Source organism: Rissa tridactyla, chromosome 2, assembly GCF_028500815.1.
Source record: "Rissa tridactyla isolate bRisTri1 chromosome 2, bRisTri1.patW.cur.20221130, whole genome shotgun sequence".
Taxonomy (NCBI): Eukaryota; Metazoa; Chordata; class Aves; order Charadriiformes; family Laridae; genus Rissa; species Rissa tridactyla.
Window position 1 is genome coordinate 121,219,634 of NC_071467.1, and position 18,255 is coordinate 121,237,888.

The following is an 18,255-nucleotide window of genomic DNA, read 5'->3' on the forward strand; positions in this document are numbered from 1 at the left end:
CTCAACGCATCAATAAGAAACAAAGTCAAATAATTTTGCTAGGGATATGTATGGCCAGAGGAATGCCTCAGCTCTTTTCCTTATCATACTGCTCTTCACTAGGCAACTCTGCATAATACTGTATTTCTCCTTTAATGACAATTTAATGACAATTAAAATTTAAAAAATACTGTATTGGTCTTACCATAGCACAAAGTGCAGAGCTGAAATCTTTGTAATGCTTCATTATATTGCCCATCACGAACATTTAGCACCTCAAACAACCCAGAATCATCCATCTAGAAACAAAAAATAAAAATGGCAGGTACATACTGCTAAGTGCTTTATGATTTCTTGCCGTTGATGAAGTGTAAATTTAGTGTTCAGACTTGACCTAGAAGACCCATTGTGGGGAAGGGGGCCAGGGGCAGGGATGCTCTGCAGACAATTAGTGCACATATCCCAGCTGTGGTAATCTCATATAGACTTGTTCCTAATTAAGCCCTAAAATCAGATAAAACCATTTTTCTAGCACTATTGTGAAACATGCAAAAGACTTCTTATCTATCTGTGTCTATGCTAGATCCTCAGTTGACAGATCCTAGTGGAAATTCTGTATTCTTGGAGTCTGATAAAATGCATGACATACAAAGATTTTCAAATATAAAATATTTAACACGGTCAAAATGTCTGACAAAAGCTTCATGTAGAAAAACTATCTACAGAAAAAGTAAACTAAGCAATCTGAGTTGATGGCTGTGTCTCAGACATGGCAGCAGTCCCTTGTGAAGCTGGGACCTATCTAAAACACTGCCAAGGGCTTCTGGTACAAGATTTCTTGTCCTCTTTAAAATATTACTTCAGCTTTTGAATTTGAATATAGCTGTTTCTTCTTAAAATATTTTTAAAAGCTAACAATGGACACAAAGGGAAATCAAATCATGTTACTGAAACAAATGTAAATATTTCATAAACATCCATACATATGTTTAAATATATGTGTTTAAACATAAGTATTGTTTCCATACATTATTATGTATTACTAAACTGTGAATAAACTGTCATAAAGTCTTCCAATGAAGTCTGGTATACACACGAAACTGCACAGAGCTTTGACATCCTCCTAAAAAGAAGTCCCTTTTCTTACAGACACTCTGGCTCTGCTAGATATTAATATTTATGCACCTCATGGGAAAGAGACCAGAATGCTTTTTATAGTACTATTTGTCAGAATCCTCAAAAGCTCCAAGCTTTCTTGTGTCCTTGTGCCAAGGCACGGACCCCTCAATGGGTATGTCTGCCTGGGTTCTCTCACAGCTTAAAGGGAAGGACAGTGCTAAGCAGTGGTAACGAACAGTTAGCTTTATCCACACCAATAACACTTTCAAGAGCTGTGGTTACTTTGGGGAAGCAACTGATTTCTTTTCTTCTTTCTTTCCTTCCTTCCTGCCTGCCTTTCTTTCTCTCCCAGTATCTGTCATTACAATTCACCTTCCAGGAGTTACTTCAACAAGTCCTCTCTTCAGAACAAACACAGGGAGGATTTTGGGCTTCACTATCATAAACAAAGGGTCATAAACAATGACCAGAATATCATCTATCTAGGCCAAAAATCCTGGGAGGCTTCCAGGTCGTTGGGTATCAGCTTTTTGGATCACTTCCATCCTCGCTTATGAACTTTGTCTCTGGACAAGTGTTGTTTTTCCTTACAGAAAGATCTGAAACAGCAAAACTAGTTCTTTGCTTTTGCCTGCACCTTATCTGTGTCTGCCTTCTCACACCACTTTCTCTACTCTAACAAATGCAACTTGAAATGAACTTCCTCACATTTACAGGAGGAAGACAGAGAGTTAACTTCCCATCTGCCTAGGATGCGACTCTTCTCACACAGAGGAAGCAGCAGCAGTGATCACTGGTACCTTGTGCGGATTTTGCAAGGTGATCAAAGTTTAAATCTGTGCTGGATTCCAGCGTACGTATACCTTAACCACACTACATAATCTTTTATAGTGACATTTTAAAGTTAATTTTTTAATTCACTGGTTTTGTAAAGTGACAACTTTCTAGATTAAGACAATGAATGCTTTAGGAAATAAATAAAATCTAGTGAATCTGAAAGAAGTGGCAGGTCAGATCCTGCTGGGCTTGCTCTCATGAGGAAGCCTGTGGCATATGCACAAGAACAGAGATATTCAGTAAGCTTCAGTTTCTCATCTAGACTCTCACTCAGATGATATATAAGGAAGAAATTTACGATGAGGGTGGTGAGACACTGGAACAGGTTGCCCGGAGAGGTGGTAGATGCCCCATCCCTGGAAAGATTCAAGGTCAGGCTAGACGGGGCTCTGAGCAACCTGGTGTAGTTGGAGATGTCCCTGCTCATTGCACGGGGCTGGACTAGATGACCTTTAAAGGGCCCTTCCAACCCAAACTATTCTATGATCTGTAAACCTCTAAGCTTAGCACAACACTTGAGGAAAAGGAAGAGGTTTCCATTTCAAATAACTCATCTGCAGTAGAAACCACAGGAATGGGACTAAATAATTCAGTCTTAATCAGAAACACAGTTCCTCTTTGACATTTTCCACATGAGTCTCATTGTACCTAATATAGTCTCTTAATAGACTACGTGTGATGTGCAAGTCTTTTTTCCAGATAACTTCATTTAATTATGCAAGACAGAATAAAAACCTAATAGGTTAAAATAACCTTGGACATTGCTGCATGAGTTTCAACTGCATGTTAGAGAAACATAACCTAATCTATTTTAAGAAAACAGTTTTACTTGATAAAGTAGGGAAGAAAGGAAGAAATACATCCTTTGAATTCATAAAATCCTTCTGACATAGCAGTATTATCACTTCTGCAAGGTCACATACTATTTGTGGTGAACATTAACACAATATAAACCAATAACTCCATTTTCTTCATGTAAAAATCTTCCAAGTCTTCCTCACAATTCTTTTTTCATATATCCTTTCTCTCATTCCTCATCAGACAGAAAAATAATCTCTTAACACAAAATTTACAATTATTGCACAATTTTTTCTACATGATTCCATAGAAATACACCCTCACTCCATAACAGTCTTTAATGCCAAGTACATGTCGTGGAATTTGGACCTTTCTATCTAAAATGAAATTACATGATTTCCTAGGACATTTATAACACACAAATCACATTTCCTTGTAGGACCACTTGGCAGTACTAAATGAAGTGCTACAGTTAGGAAATCCTTTCTAACACTTCTTCTTTACCACAAGTGATCAGAATATAACATCCTTTCAGAAACTAAACAGCAAAATAATAAAAATTAATCCATACTTTAGTGAACTTGCAGTATATAGCAATTTATTTTAGAGGATAAAGTCTACCTGCAGTACCTGTACAAAATGCCCTGATTAAGAACAACACGACTACTAATAATTTGGAGCTTTATTACTTAAAATATATAAAAAGGCAGAGCATAAAGAAGAAAAGTTTAGTAAATTTCTTACCAGGAAAGCTTGGGAGATATGAGGTGTGTTTCCCAAAGCAATAACTACTGGAGTGACTTTTGCTGCACTCATCTCCAGGACAGCTTGTTTAACAGAAGATGCATCTGTGGCTGGTCCGTGGCTGAAAACTACAGCTATTTTTCTCACATTAGGACCTTGTAGAGTTCTCTTGAAAACGTTCCTGGTAATAAATCTCATGGCACCACCGGTGTCCCTCTCACTGGAGGATCTCTGGTAAGAAATATTTTTTAGTGTGTGGAGTAGCTTATTCTTGTTGTGCAACTCTGAGAAGTGGATCAGGTGGCGGGTAACCGAGTTGTAGGAAACAACAGCAACTCTGGCTCCCACTGGGCAGTTGCTTTCTCTGATTCTGGCCTCACTCACTATCTCTATTATAATCTTTCTCATTAGTTCAAACGTCTCAGGAGTGAGCGTCCTGGAGATGTCCAAGGCAAACACCAGTTCTGTTGGATATAATGGGCATTTGGGTTTTCCTAAGGAAAAAAGAACAAAAACCACCACCAAATTATTTTGTTCCCTTGCATCTCAGACATGGAGAGTAATGCACATAAAAGCCATACATAAAATGACATAATACTAAACTACATCCTGCACTTGATACATGCACAAAGAAAAAGAAGGAGCCAAACAAAAATCTGCCTAACTTATACTGAAGTGAGGCATAGAAGAGTACAAATTTCTCATTCTTATGAAGAGGTTTCACAAAGATATTTGAAAAGTAGTGCTAAATCATATTAGTACTATTCTACAGATGGAGAAGCTGCAGCACAGAGAGTAAAAGTGGCTTTTCCAGCACCACCCAAGCAGGACAACAACAGGGCCAGGAGAAGAAATGAGCTTGGGTTTTGCCCAAATTCTGACAGGCTCCACGTTCACCTGCACTCTGAACCAGTGGGATGCGAGTCTGCTGCAATCTGTGCCCCCCTTGCTGGGTGTGCCTGCAGAGGCAGAACCCGCACTACCAACTTCAAAGCGAGCTTGCAACAGTCTGCATTGGGTTGCATAGCACTATCCTGTATTTCCAGCACACAATATTCTCTTTTAAAGCTCTCCTTGGGCACAGTGTGGGCCTGCCGTGTGGCTCAGATACTGTTTTGCTGCTATTATTACTACATTACTCTTAGGAGCTCTGTTAAGATTTGATAACGCATGTGACACTTCTGGAGTAAAACACATTTCATCTTGTAATTACTCCAGCCACAATATTACATCTACAATCAGAAATTGTGTTGAAGAAAATAATCTGCCACAGCATGAAGAAAAATGTAATTAAAAAAAACCTACAGGCTATAGCAGGTAACATAACTACAGCAATAACAGGACCATTTATCTAGCACTCGTGAAGGGAGGAGATTACTGACTCACTATTCCAAGCAAATTCAGTGTAGGACAAAAATTTCATCATCATTCCCTATACATAACTGGTATCAGAAACATTTGGGCATGGAACACACCAAGTACTGAGTGATGTTGAGCCATAATGGAAAGAGGATAGTTATGAAGCAAAAAGACAACCAGAGGAGAGCAGTATTGAAATCAGAACAAATAAAGAGGAGAAAGTTTTAAAGTAATACGTGTAATAAAATTATTTGGCAGCTCAGCATAAAGCAGTGGAAGAACTGGCGGGAGTGAAGTTAAGAACAAAGAAGGTCAGAGAAGGGACAAGAAGAAAATTAATCTGCAGTGCTGAAACCGCAAGATAATTAGAATTATGAAGGGTCAGAGAAGGATAATGCTAGCTAGATCACTCAGGGACAAGTAGAAAGAAACAGCAAGAAAGAATATGCACAGGAACTGAACTTCACCACATAGATAATAGGGGAAAATGACAAAGGAGGAACTCATGCTATTTTGGTATTGCCAACAGTGGTGTTAAATCAAGTACTGCTGTAACAAAAGGATACAAGGCACTAAGAAGGCCTGGGAACCTCTATTACAAATACAAATCTGTGATATATAAAAGATTTGAAGGAACTGCATCGAGTTTTAAATGCTCTTTTTCAGTTCATGTTCTCCTACCTACCTTCACATGAACAGTGCACAACACACTATACCATCCAAATACATGCACTGGGTATAAAATAGGGACAAATATGTCAAGCACCATATTATTGTAGGGACAATCTGCAACTGCTAGATACTACACCTACTCTTCAGGGAATGGAAATGAGGGTCATACATGAAGTAGTGGTTAAGATAATCACAAGTAATGGCGTTAAACAAAAAGGGTATGCCTTGAATTTGAAACTCACAGCAGCCAAGCATATGCAGGAGAAATTTATCACAAGTAAAGAAATGCAAGCTTTTGAGAAGTTTTACAGAACAGCGAGGTAAGGGGATAGGATAATGTTGAAAATGTCAAAAAATAGAAGGTAAGTAAATAAATAAGATGAGTAAATAACATTCTTTTCAGAGGAAGAAGGAAGCAGATTGTGCTAGATGTCTCAGCAGATGTGTTCTAGGACTTTAAAGACTTTAATTCTCTGCTCTCCACAGATTTCCTAGGCTTAGCATTTCTATGCCATGCCGCTCCACCTGCAGAACAGGACTAGAATTTATCTAGATGGCAAGAGCACATACGCATACTAGGAGAAATGTCTGTGTTACAGTGTGCGTATCTTAGAGCATATAGAAATTATGAAGCCCTAGTTTGCTTAGGCTCAGTATAGCCAGTCACAGAGATGTGATATTTGAAGCTGAGCTAGCGATGGCCAAATAATATCTGATGGTTTTATTTAAAAACACCTACCATAGCTATGAATACTGACATGTTTAGCCTCACTGAGTCACTAGTGGAGAGAGACAAACTGCAGAGGAAGCATCCGGTGACTAAACACTTGCATTTTAGATAGCTAAATTAAAAGGAGGATATATCTCATCCTACACATGGATTAAAAAACTAAAGCTCCAGTTCAGTAAACACATGACTCTTGACGTACAATTTAACCCCTGTGAAGAGAACACACAACTCTGAATGTTTAGTTGAGTGGAGCCTAATGCTACAAAGGCGAAGTAGTTCACAGCTTATAAGGTCTCCGCTAGGTCAGTTTGACAAATGAACAGCACCATTCTACCCATCTAGTAACAGTAACATAGCAGTAAGCAGTACTCACCATCCCAGCAAGCTAGAGAAAGAGAAAAAGAAAGTTTAATTGAAAAATTTTGCATCTGAAGAGTTTTCAAAATAAAACCCAAAAGCAGTGGTGGAACATACACCGGAATTTAGTTTCCATAGTTCTACAGATTTTAAGACTTTCAGTGACTTAGGATCCGTGCATTATTGTCTTCCACTGCTATGGATGCTTGCAAAATATTTCTTTGGTGTTACTGGGGAACGGAGTAAAAGTTCAACCAGGACACGGCCCTGCTTTAGACCAAACATTTTCATTGAGGGGTTTACACTACAGCTTAGAGATAAAACATACCATTAATTGTAGGAACTCCCACTATTTGGCGCAGTCACTTTCTAAGGAATTAGGATAGATAAACTAGGAAAAAATAATGCAAACTTGCTTCACATTAGCTGGAACCACTCGATACCAAGACACGTAACATTTCTAAGAAATTATATTACAGTAACATTGGCAAAAGAAATTATTCTAAACAAATAATTTTTTTTTTTTGCATTCTGAACCCTACCTTCATTTTTCAAGCACTGGCCTGCTAAGACCATAAATTCTGTGTTCAGGCACGCTGAACACAGAACTAATGTGATATTAATAAGACAGGGAAGAAAGCAAGGAGTGATACTTGGGCTTACAATATCAAAACAAGATCGAATGCTTACGGCTGGTTTTGCGGATGTAGTCAATGAGTCCACATGGCTGCAGACAAGAACAAAAAAGACATACATGAACACATGACTACCCAATGAGATGGTGCATTTTGTGTGTTTGTAACATGGAGAGTGCTAGATACATACAGAAAATAAGGCTTGTCCATTCGGTCCTTTACTCCCCTAAAAAAAAAGTCAACAACAAAAAAGAAAAAGATTACAGTCATCATCTCACCTAATCGCTCAGATATTTTACTAATCACAGGGACATAAAAAAAAACCCAAAACCAACCAACCAAACAAAAAAACCCCAACCAAAGCCAAGGGCTGATTGCATTACACTTTTTTATATATTTTACTTAGTGTCTACCATGATTTGGGGATATTGAAAGTCTACAGTGGAAATGAAGGTTTCTGCTACCTGTTATCTGTGTACATTTTTTATTTCAGTAAGGTGAGAAAAGATCAGTATTTTGGTTTGCAAGGACAGACCTCTAGTACTTTGATGAATTTTTGTACATGGCTGTTGCAACTAATTTCAGCTATGATCCTATTTTGAAGCTATAAGACATTCACAGTGTATCATTTCATATCTGACAAAGAAGGACAGGGAAAATATCAGCTTAGCATGAGCTGCAGACTTCTTAGCAGTGGTAACAATTAGCAACATAAAAATGAAACAAATCTCTTTTTTATTCCATGTTGAATTTGTGAAAATGAAAGTCAAAGAGGAAATAAATATTTCTACAGTGAGCCTCTTTCATTTGAGGCTTAAGATACACACCACCGAACTCCCACAATGGTACTTCTAAGGGCTTTGTTACAAACACATAATTGCAAAATTTACTGTGCTACTGACAGTCAAAAAATACAGTAAGGATTGTCCTTTGCATTAGTTAAAAGGAGAGTCTCAAAGCATGAGTCAGGTACACTTTTCAAACATGCACAGGCTAGGCATTTAGATGGTGACCCATGAAAATCACATTTATAGGTATACAATTAGCCATTTGCATTCAGAAGTACCTGGTTTGTGCTTACATGCAGATGAATTCACAATCTTTTTTATTTAATAAAATATTGAAGCTCACAGTGTAATACAATCATGCCATTTACAATATATGCATAACACATCAGCAGCAGTCATCAGAACCATCAGAACATTGCACATATTACCACTTCACACCACCATAACAGGAACAAAATGTTTTGTTTCATTCCTTAGTTTCCCTTCAAATTTAAAAAGAAGAAACTTATTTTACATATGGTAAAATATATGGAGTCTAGGTCTTACCCTGCGTCCTGGAGATCCCCTGTCTCCTGGACTGCCTTCCAGACCAGCAGGTCCTGGAATACCCTGTGAATAGTAGCATGTTAAATATGTGGTATTCAAAGAACATATACAGGTGACATAGAATTTACATTTTCTATTGGGAATCAACAGATTTCCTTCTGTCTTCCTTTATTTGCTACATGTTAAGTTCCACTCACTTAAGTGTAAACGAGAAGTAAGAAAGAAGAGCATCAGGTCTGACATAATTTTCACTTTTAAGATATAAAGAACCTGATAGCATCAAAGCACCTATTTTCTTGTAGTAGTTCAGCTAATTTTTGTTAAGTGTACTATTCAACCAATATGTTCAAAGCCCATTTAGAAATACAATCCACAAAATAAAATTAGCACATGCACATCTTTGCTTTTGGTGGCAAGAGCCTTGTTTAATTTCTGGCCTTTTTGGAAAAGCAGTGCTGAGTAAAAACAGTTCAGTGGGACCGAATTCTTCCTGATTTGTTACCACCCACAGCTACCAGCTTTTCTGCCAGCCCTCGTTATCCCCTGTTATTGCAGAGGAGATCTGAAATTAATATTCAGCCATGGAAAAGCTTAGTGCAAAAAGGGAGAAAGAAACACACGAGAAGCCAGAAAAGGCAGGACAAAGAAGTTAATGGAGAATAAATGGGATCATCACACTGCTCTTAAACCAGCAAATTTCTTCTACAGCGTTTTTTTATCTAAAAGGCATAAAACGAAAGTGAACTGGAACCACAGGTAGGACATTCAGAAATAGTCTTTGCTTCTGTTTAGTGGGATGGACACAGGGACAGAGCATGGCCAGCATTAGCAGCCTTTGAAAATGACAGACATCTAAAAATCACTACAAGTGTACAATCCACATATCAAGGAGGAGCCTATTAAAAAAAATCCGTTAAAGAGCAACAATGATAAGGTACTTGCCATTCTGCCTCTGTATCCTTTTAGTCCATGTTCCCCTGGAATTCCATTGTCCCCAGCTTCACCCTAGTTAATTGGGAAAAAATGTAATTACAATGTGAAAAAAGGCACTTCTGATAAAAATGCAAACTTCTCAAGAAATTATGACAGCATTTTTCTACTGAAACACGCGGGTATGAAAGATTGCATATGAAAAATTAGTCATAGACTCATGTAAAAAAACCAACCAAACCAAACCAAACCTACATAATGACCAGCCAATGATTTTTTACCAGGGAAGAAGAAAATGAGGTGCAGCTGTTCAATGCGACATCATAAGATAACAAAAGACATGCAACTTCTTGCTTCACACAAGTGAAAGCACTTCTCCCTCTAATCTGCCAAAACCATACTGTTGACCGTGGTGTATTACCTCCAAACAATGCCTTCTATGGCAGAAGTGTGCTGCTTCCAAAATATGATTTATCTACTTGTTTACTAAAGCACACGCTGATTTCCCATGAGAACAGTGAAGAGCTGGCAGTTCAATTTATTTAACAAAACTTCTAGTCACTCCATACTTACTGTGTAAGTGAAAATATTGGAGAAAATGTTAACAGCCGATTTCTGTGTACAGATAATTTAAAATGTCCAGTGATACCAACAAGGACAAGCCCCTGTCAGATTTTCTACATCTAAGGGGGAATGTGTATCAGTCAGCAAACTCTCAGAACATGAGGCGCTCCTTACTCTTCTTTACTCCATACACAAATGGCCATTTACCAGGAAGGTTTGAGTCAGGGACCTGGCACGCAACATCCCACATTGTCTCCAAGCCATGATCAGCAGAATGAGACTCTGCTTTTGCTGTGGCCATAGCCCTGCATCCACAGAGAGTACAGATGTTAAGCAGCCTTAGTAGCTGAAGCCTAATGTATAATACCAATTTCACAGCTCAGTCCTATTTATGCAGTCTGGTCTTCCAGCATTTTCATTGATTTTAGAACAAGATGAGGCTTTGTATTTCACATTCAGCTTGAAAAAAAGTTTCAATCTTTTTCTGCAAAGTCTGATTTTAAAATTCGTGATTCGGAGTTGGGACCAAAAAAAAAAAAAAAAAAAGAAAAAAAGAAAAAGGAAGCATTCATTGTGTTTTTCCACGCAATAGAAATTTTTTGTTTCACTCAGTTGTCATTATTGTATTACTTAACAAATTAACTGAAGTAAATCCTCCACTTGTAATTTTTTGAGCAATCATGGATATCCTATTAGGAAAACAGGTCCATTAAAAACTTCTATAAACACCACTTTTGTTTTGCAAAACAGTGGAGAGACAAAAGTTTTTTTTTCCCAACTAAATGTATTTTGGTGTTTCAATATGAGAAACCTAAAATTCATAACAAGCCCATCAGGATATTAATGGTTGACATATATCAAACACAAACTTATTAAATAAAGACTGCCAGAATGAACTAGCTGGATTCAGAAATACACAACAAGCTAGCTTGTTATCTTACTTTATAAACTACCAACTATTTTTTTATGTGCAGAAAATTATTATTTCTGTGTTTTAGTTCTCTTTTTTAAACTCTTGCCATATAAAATTTGATGTCAACAGACTGTAATGGACTTGCAAAATTAGGCACTTGAAAGTAAAGGAAGGTCAGGGCTTCTGCTGATAAATTTCCAATTTATTTCTCTCTGCCCAGGTTTGAGGTAAAACAGAACCAACTTTCTGGTCAGTAATTTTACTTCTTAGCTAGGCCTCTTCCAACTCACAAAAATTCACAGCATATTGTGCAGAAAATGGTTCATTCTCAGAGTGATAAGACCTGTGTTTACAGTTAATGCTACGAAATGGTACGCAGAGAGGCTCTTGCTTATACTTATTGCTATAACAACCAAGGTCAGCGAATTTTGTTATTTGCCCCGCTGGAGGGTTGGAAACGGAAAAGCATAGAGGGGTCCCACCTGCAGGGAGGAGCGGACAGGACAGGTGACCCAAAGTTGACCAACAGGAGTATTCCATCCCATCTGCCCCACGCTCAGTATAAAAGCTGAGGGATCAAAGAAAGGGTCAGTGCTCTTTCTTCAGTGGCCGACACCCAAGGAAGACTCTCTCTGTTCATCTGCCTTTCATCCTGATCTGTGTGTTCCTGACTCCAGCTCTGGAATCCAGTTCCCACCTGTTGCTGAGTCCAGTCTGGGACTTCCCCAGTGTTTGCCAGTGATGTCATCCTGGGAGCTTGATATGGTTTTGTATGTATTCTATCTATCTATTTCATTATTTCATTTTTTAATTTTATTATTATTTCATTGAAGTAGTTTAGTTCCTTCTAAACTTGTAAATCTCTTTATCTCTCCTCCTTCTCTCCTTGGAGTGAGAGGTGGGAGGAGAACATCTGTCTCGTCATTAGCCAATTCGGCCTAAACCATGACACTCCCCAAAATTCTTTCTCCTTTGTCCATATATTAGTAGCACAGAATTAGCCTGAATTAATTCACTCCAACATGGTCACACAATGCAGCAGAACAAGACCTCCTACGTCCATCTACGTTTACTGTAGGGAAGGTAGAAGCTGGTTTTGAAATGTTTGAAAAGTTCATCTGAAGTTTCAGGAGTAGAAAAAACCACTGCTGGTCCCACTTATGTGGCAGCCTCTGGATTCTTGGAGGTCAGAAAAAACCTTTGCCTACAAACACTGTCTTTGCTTAAAAAATTAAATTACTAAAGTGATGCAATAAATTCAAACCTTCCTGAAAAGACTGCACACAGAGCAACTTTATGGAGCGAACTACAAGAGGGATAAGGCAAAAAATAGGTGAGCTTTCTAAACACCATTTCAATCCAGGCTGTTTCAGGACACTTGGACCTTCCTTCCCTTTCCATGTCTTTGTGAAAGTTGCTTCATTTTATAGCAGCCAGCATCAGATTGTTCTTCCCATCAAAACACCTTCATTTTCATTTAGTGCTCACTGGCTGGAGCAGGGAGAATGGCAGACGAAAGCTTTCAGTCATTTACAATAGAGACACGTTACCCCCTCCCACTCCTTTAACAAAACCAAATCCTGCTTCTTTTCGCAAAATGCCAGGAAAATTCACTCAATGCATGGCAAGTTATCTACAAAAAATATTCTAATTTTTAAAAATAAATATTAGCAATCGTATCTGCCATTTTTGGAATGGCATACTTCTTTCAGCTACATCTGAGTTACACCCATATAACCACAATGCAGTAAAGAACAGATTATTTAAGCTAACATATATGAAAGCCAGAGAACGGTTGAGGTAAAAACCCAGCATATACCTTTTGTCCAAAATCGCCAGGAAATCCTTTATTTCCCTATAAAGTAGAGAATAGAGATATTTAAATTCACACTGTCATCCCAATGTATTTTTTTAATTGGCATTTGAAAGTCATATGCTGTTTTGTATGTATATGTATGAATACTATAATTAGGTATAATATATACACTGCATATGTGAAATATATGGAAAGATACACATATATATATAAATACTGATGATGGGGATCTGCTTATAGCTTTAGCTTGTCCCAGTCATGAAGAAAGAGTGAAATTGTCATTACACTGGCAGCTAAAGGGGACCAATCTTAGCACATGAAAATTCTTGAGGTACGTTTCTAGCAAATTAGATGTAGGTCAGAGGCTGGTATTTGTTGATGGTGATATGCCAATTTGTATTTTTCATTTCCAAAAAACATACTATCAAGAGCTTGGTGTTGGTCTGAAGACATTGTCTTATAGGGACACAATGTGCTATATGAGCAATATTTAAGGACATAACAACTCTTAGTTTTTTGAATTCAAGGGACAGGCTTATGGCTCATTCAGTCATTGCTGAATCCAAAATCTCCCTCTAGAATTTCTGAGGACAAAGTAAATAATGTTCTGTCAGTGTGTGGGATGAGCATCTCCAGTTTCTCTTCTCCTTCTCGCACATTCCTTGTTCACAGTTTCATCAACAATTGCCACAGTCTCTGGCTCTTCCCAAGGGAACCTCTGCTCATTTCTCACCAGGACCTTGCTAATGACTTTTTGAATAGCATTACTTGTGTTTCAGTTGTTTGCATAAAGGAGCTTAATGGCTTCTTTAGACATGTTCTGAATAAAAGACAGTTTTTCAGCCACCAGCTCTTATAAATTGTAGGAATATAAAACTAGAAGGAAAAATGATATGCGATTTGACTGGTGTTTCTGCCAAAACATCATATAATCCTGTGTCTGAAAGCATCAAGATCCATCTGAAAATTTACTGAAGCCTCCTGCATCCTACAACAACTACCAGGAATATATTCTAGAATCACAATATGAACTAGCTTTATCAACATGACAAATGCCCCCAGGGCCCTTCCAGTCTAAGGTTAAGGATGCAAAACCCATTGTGAATCACACTGATTTTAGCAATTCATTGTTTGGTCTCAGGTATGTGCTCACATAGGACAGCTAGTGAATTAGTCATAGTGAGTGACAATTAGAAATAAAATCAGTAGTTGTGTAGGTTAGAGTTCTATCCCATATGCCTTGGCATGAAATTCAAATAGCTATAAAAGGTGCCTGTTGTTTGCATTTCCCCCAGCTTTCCCTCTTGTTGTAAATCACTTCTAAAATAATGGACAAAGTAATAATTTCCTTATGATTCCTCTTTCAGTTTTACCTTTACTCCTTTTTCTCCAGGTAGACCATACCCAAAAGCACCATCTTCTCCCTGTAAACAGACCATTTTTATTTAAGTATTTGCATTTGTACTCTTCTTGTGTCTACCTGTACCTTATTTTACTGACCGAGTGTTAATTCAAGTGCCTTGGAGTACAGAATCACAGGAAGTCTGATGTAAGGAACCTCAATACACTGGGGAGGAGCAAGATGAATTCTACTCCATTTCACCCCATACGTATGCACACTGTGCCCCTGATCTGGTCCAAAGGGAAGCGAGATCTCTGCATTCCATGGGAATTAAGATCTTAAAAGTGAACACAAAGGTGGAAGCTGATCCTGGCTTGACCCACAAAGACAGGAGGGATGGTGAGAATATGTACAACATTGTCTCCAAAGTTGACCCCACCTAACAGAAGGGAAGGTATTACACATAGAGGAGAAAGCCAAGTCCACAAAAAAAAATCCTCCTGCATTCATTGATTGCTTTGAAAATACCACTGCACTGTCTCTAACTGCACCTCAAAGCAAATATTTAGAAAATCTAGCCCCAAAAGGAACCGCATTTTTATACTACTACTAGAAAACTATCAAACTCTTGTGTATGCTCTCCACACAACCAGCACAATTAGAACCATATTCCAAAACATCAGAAAGTTTCAAATTGAAAACCTAAAGCACCTGGTCATTCTCCATTTACTAACTCAAATTATTTTTCTTCCCTATACTACTAATAAAAATATTGTAACATTACAGTAGAATGTACCAAGGGCTTGGGGTCAGATCTGCACTTGTAATTCGCACCTGTATTCGTTTAGAACAACTCTAATATAATTGTTAGGAGACTCATAGCAAAAAGTAGTTTAAAATCTATATTCTCTGTTACTCTGAAAGACAAAAATCTATATTATCTCTGTTATTACACTTAATATGAGGTCTTAATTGACCAAAGTGCAGGACAGCCCTCCTGTTTTAGGTCTGGTGTAGTCAAAATAAGCAGCATAAGGATAAAAATAAAAGTACAAACCTGCCTTCCATGCAAACCATATGGACCTCTTTCTCCTTTTGGTCCTGGATCACCAGGTTGTCCCTATTAAAAAAAATAATTAAGTAAACCATTGCCATACTCATTTGAGTCATGCTTGGTTAAAGGGGTACTGTGAATTTCAAAGTTAGGTTCAGCAAAGGAAATGAAATATTGTATTTAAGGTCCTTCTTCAAGTTTCTAAATACTGACTGAAAGAAAGATTTTCATAATATGGGCAGACAACTAGATTTTAAAAAAAAATATGATTTCCAAACCAAAGAACAAAACATTTCGAGTGTCAGGTCAAACAGCCTCTATTAAAGGATATGAAATTATGACTATTAAAGGGGTAAAATCACTGGCTCCAAGAAGTCAGCTTACGATCTTACAACTGAATTTCAAAAGGCATAGAAGAATTTCCTTCATCCTGTGGAATAACTATCTGACTATACCAGTTGACAAACCCCACACAATCATCAACAAATATGAAGGAATTTGATGAATCTGAAAGAAGATGTAACAACACTATTACCTTCAAGATACTTTCTTACAATTTATAAAATCAGATAAGCAGTCTCAGGATTGCAGGTAAAAAAGTACTTTAAACCCAAGTTTCCTTTTTATTTTATCATTAATATTTCATTAAAGTAGTTTAGTTTCTTCTAAACTCATAAATCTCTTTATCTCTCCTCCTCCTCTCCATGTGTGAGAGGTGAGGGGAGAGCATCTGTTATTCCATTAGAATATCTTTATTGGAATCACTTCTTCTGATCTCTGGTTATCTGAAGCTTTCTCCCACACCCTTTAATAGCTATTTTAGCCTGGCACAGAGCTTACAATTTCTTTTGGGAAGAGTAAATGAAATGTATTTGAACCGTTAGGTCCTAATGGAAGAACTACACAACACAACGTGGTTTACCATTCAAATGATACCAGCTTTATAAAGCGCTTATGAACAGTTTATCAATTCACAGAATTAACAAACGACCCAGGGGGCAAAAGTTACATCTAAAGGCTTAATAGATGAAACAAAATTCATTTAGAACTCTGCTTCCCTGAACTTTCTAGTCCACGCTTCAGCAGAAAGAAGCTTTTCAAATAAGAGAAAGTCCAGACCTAAGAAGCTTACACTCTTGAAAAGCTCTGTGCAGCTGTGGCCACAGCCGTTGCTAACATGCATACTGTGCTGGCTGTGCTTGCTTGGATTTTCTTCAAAGGTATTTAAGTACCATACAAACTGCAATCCAAAAAGAAACATGATAAAGCTTATTTAAACTTCAACACACAACTGCTACTCAGATCAACAGACTGATCCTGCAGATGTCCCCTGGACCTTTGCCTGGGAAATAGTTCCAGATGTGAATCCCAACAACAGAATAGGCAAGCCATTTTTTAAATCAACAACATTAAGAGAGGGAATTAAACACACAAAATTAATACAGTAATTTAACTAAGGGAACCTTACTTTAATTCCTGTTTTCCCAGGAGCTCCGGAAGTCCCTGCCAGACCCATAGGTCCTGGTTCGTTCTGAAATAAATGAAAGGAGACAAATTCTTTTATGTAAAATAAGAAAAAAGATAAAACACGCAGATTCCTTTTAAGGTTGGATTTACATTTTATAAAAATTGACTAATGCCATAGAATTTGTAGGCTACACAACCACTATCTATGTCTCCTTAGAGAGTAGCCCTCAAGGTTCCAGGAAAAAGGTTGATCTTCCAGATAACATACAAGACGAAATATCAATAAGACCAGCTTCTACCTCGACTTCAAGCTTCCCGTTTGATTCTGCGATTCATCTGCAATCCACAGTTGAACAGAATTACTAAGAAGGAGGAAACTAAATGGAAGAAAACTGTAGGTGCTAATCTATTACTTGTAAGTTAAAATTACGGATATTGATAGAGTTTGTCTTGAAAGTGGGTCAGAGAAAAGGATCCTATTTTCTCCAGGACTTTAATCCAATGTAGGTGTTTTTGATAACAAGAGTTCGGTTTAACCAAACTTTACCACATCCTTTAGTATATCCTCTCTCTGAAACATCTGACTGCACAATGACAATAACCAACTCATATAGTACCAACTAAATGCTTTCTTCCAGGCATTTGGCAGGGATCAGTCAGCCAATGTAAATAAAACTCAGCTTTCTAGTTGTAAAGTAGCACACTCCACTTCTTCCTTTCCCCTCCCTTAAATAGCAGAAACTTTAAAAACATAGAGGCCATTATTACTTTTATTGGGATGGCACGTTTTTTCTAGTCTTCATCATGCCAATCTTTTCTTCTGCCAGTTCCAAACAAGTACTATTCTTTGTCTTTATACCGTATACTTAGCAAAAATATCTTAATAAAATTGCTAGCAGCTGTCCATCAACATGGCCATTTAAGAACATGCAGGGCAAAATACTGACTGCTATTGCAAGAGAGCCTGTACTCCATCAGTAGCAATGAGAACTTTGCTTTAGTAAGCCAGGTTAGCATCTTGGCCTCATATTTGTAGCCAAAGAGCAGCTGCCACACTAGTCTAAGGAAAGCCACACTATTCTAAACATTTTGTGAAGAAAATCAACAGATGTGAGGTTCGGATGATACATCAGAGCAGAGGCAGATCTACCCTCCCAGCCCTCCACAGCTGGCTTCCACAAGCTGTGATTGGCTCCGTCTGTTACTGAATGTGACCATGAACCTTTGTATGTAACAGATCTCAAAGACCAAAACTAATGTGTTTCTAAAGACACACATGCATTTTTTAATTTCTTTAAACAGGTGTAGAAAATGCACAGATAGGAAGACAGAGCCCTTTCCTCTTATTTAGCATCTTTTTAAATGAACAAGTCTCATTATAAGGCAATGAAGAGGAAAAGTACTATTCTGCATTGTCTTTACAATGGACGCAGAGGCAAGCACATTTTTCTGTGTACAGGACAGATACGTGGAGATTTCTATCTCTATCATCTATTGGGGTATTTACAAATGTGTGGAGTGGGACTGTAAATTGATTTGACGATGTCCTAAGTAAGGCTTACACCATAAAGCTGTCAAACAACTGCAGTAACTTTATTTCTTTTA

The 18,255-nt window shown here is 37.8% G+C and overlaps 1 protein-coding gene across 1 annotated transcript in view; it reads right to left on the minus strand.

The window, feature by feature from the left end:
• Nucleotides 1-18,255, minus strand: part of COL6A6 (collagen type VI alpha 6 chain) — a 60,727-nt gene that overhangs the window by 7,421 nt on the left and 35,051 nt on the right. The window contains exons 25-36 of the mRNA XM_054190582.1: nt 16,652-16,714; nt 15,187-15,249; nt 14,161-14,211; nt 12,791-12,826; nt 9,507-9,569; nt 8,565-8,627; nt 7,421-7,456; nt 7,286-7,322; nt 6,851-6,862; nt 6,612-6,623; nt 3,478-4,022; nt 185-278 (exon numbers count right to left, since the gene is read on the minus strand). Coding sequence (XP_054046557.1) covers nt 185-278; nt 3,478-4,022; nt 6,612-6,623; nt 6,851-6,862; nt 7,286-7,322; nt 7,421-7,456; nt 8,565-8,627; nt 9,507-9,569; nt 12,791-12,826; nt 14,161-14,211; nt 15,187-15,249; nt 16,652-16,714 — 1,075 coding nt within the window. The remainder of the gene's footprint in view (nt 1-184; nt 279-3,477; nt 4,023-6,611; nt 6,624-6,850; nt 6,863-7,285; nt 7,323-7,420; nt 7,457-8,564; nt 8,628-9,506; nt 9,570-12,790; nt 12,827-14,160; nt 14,212-15,186; nt 15,250-16,651; nt 16,715-18,255) is intronic.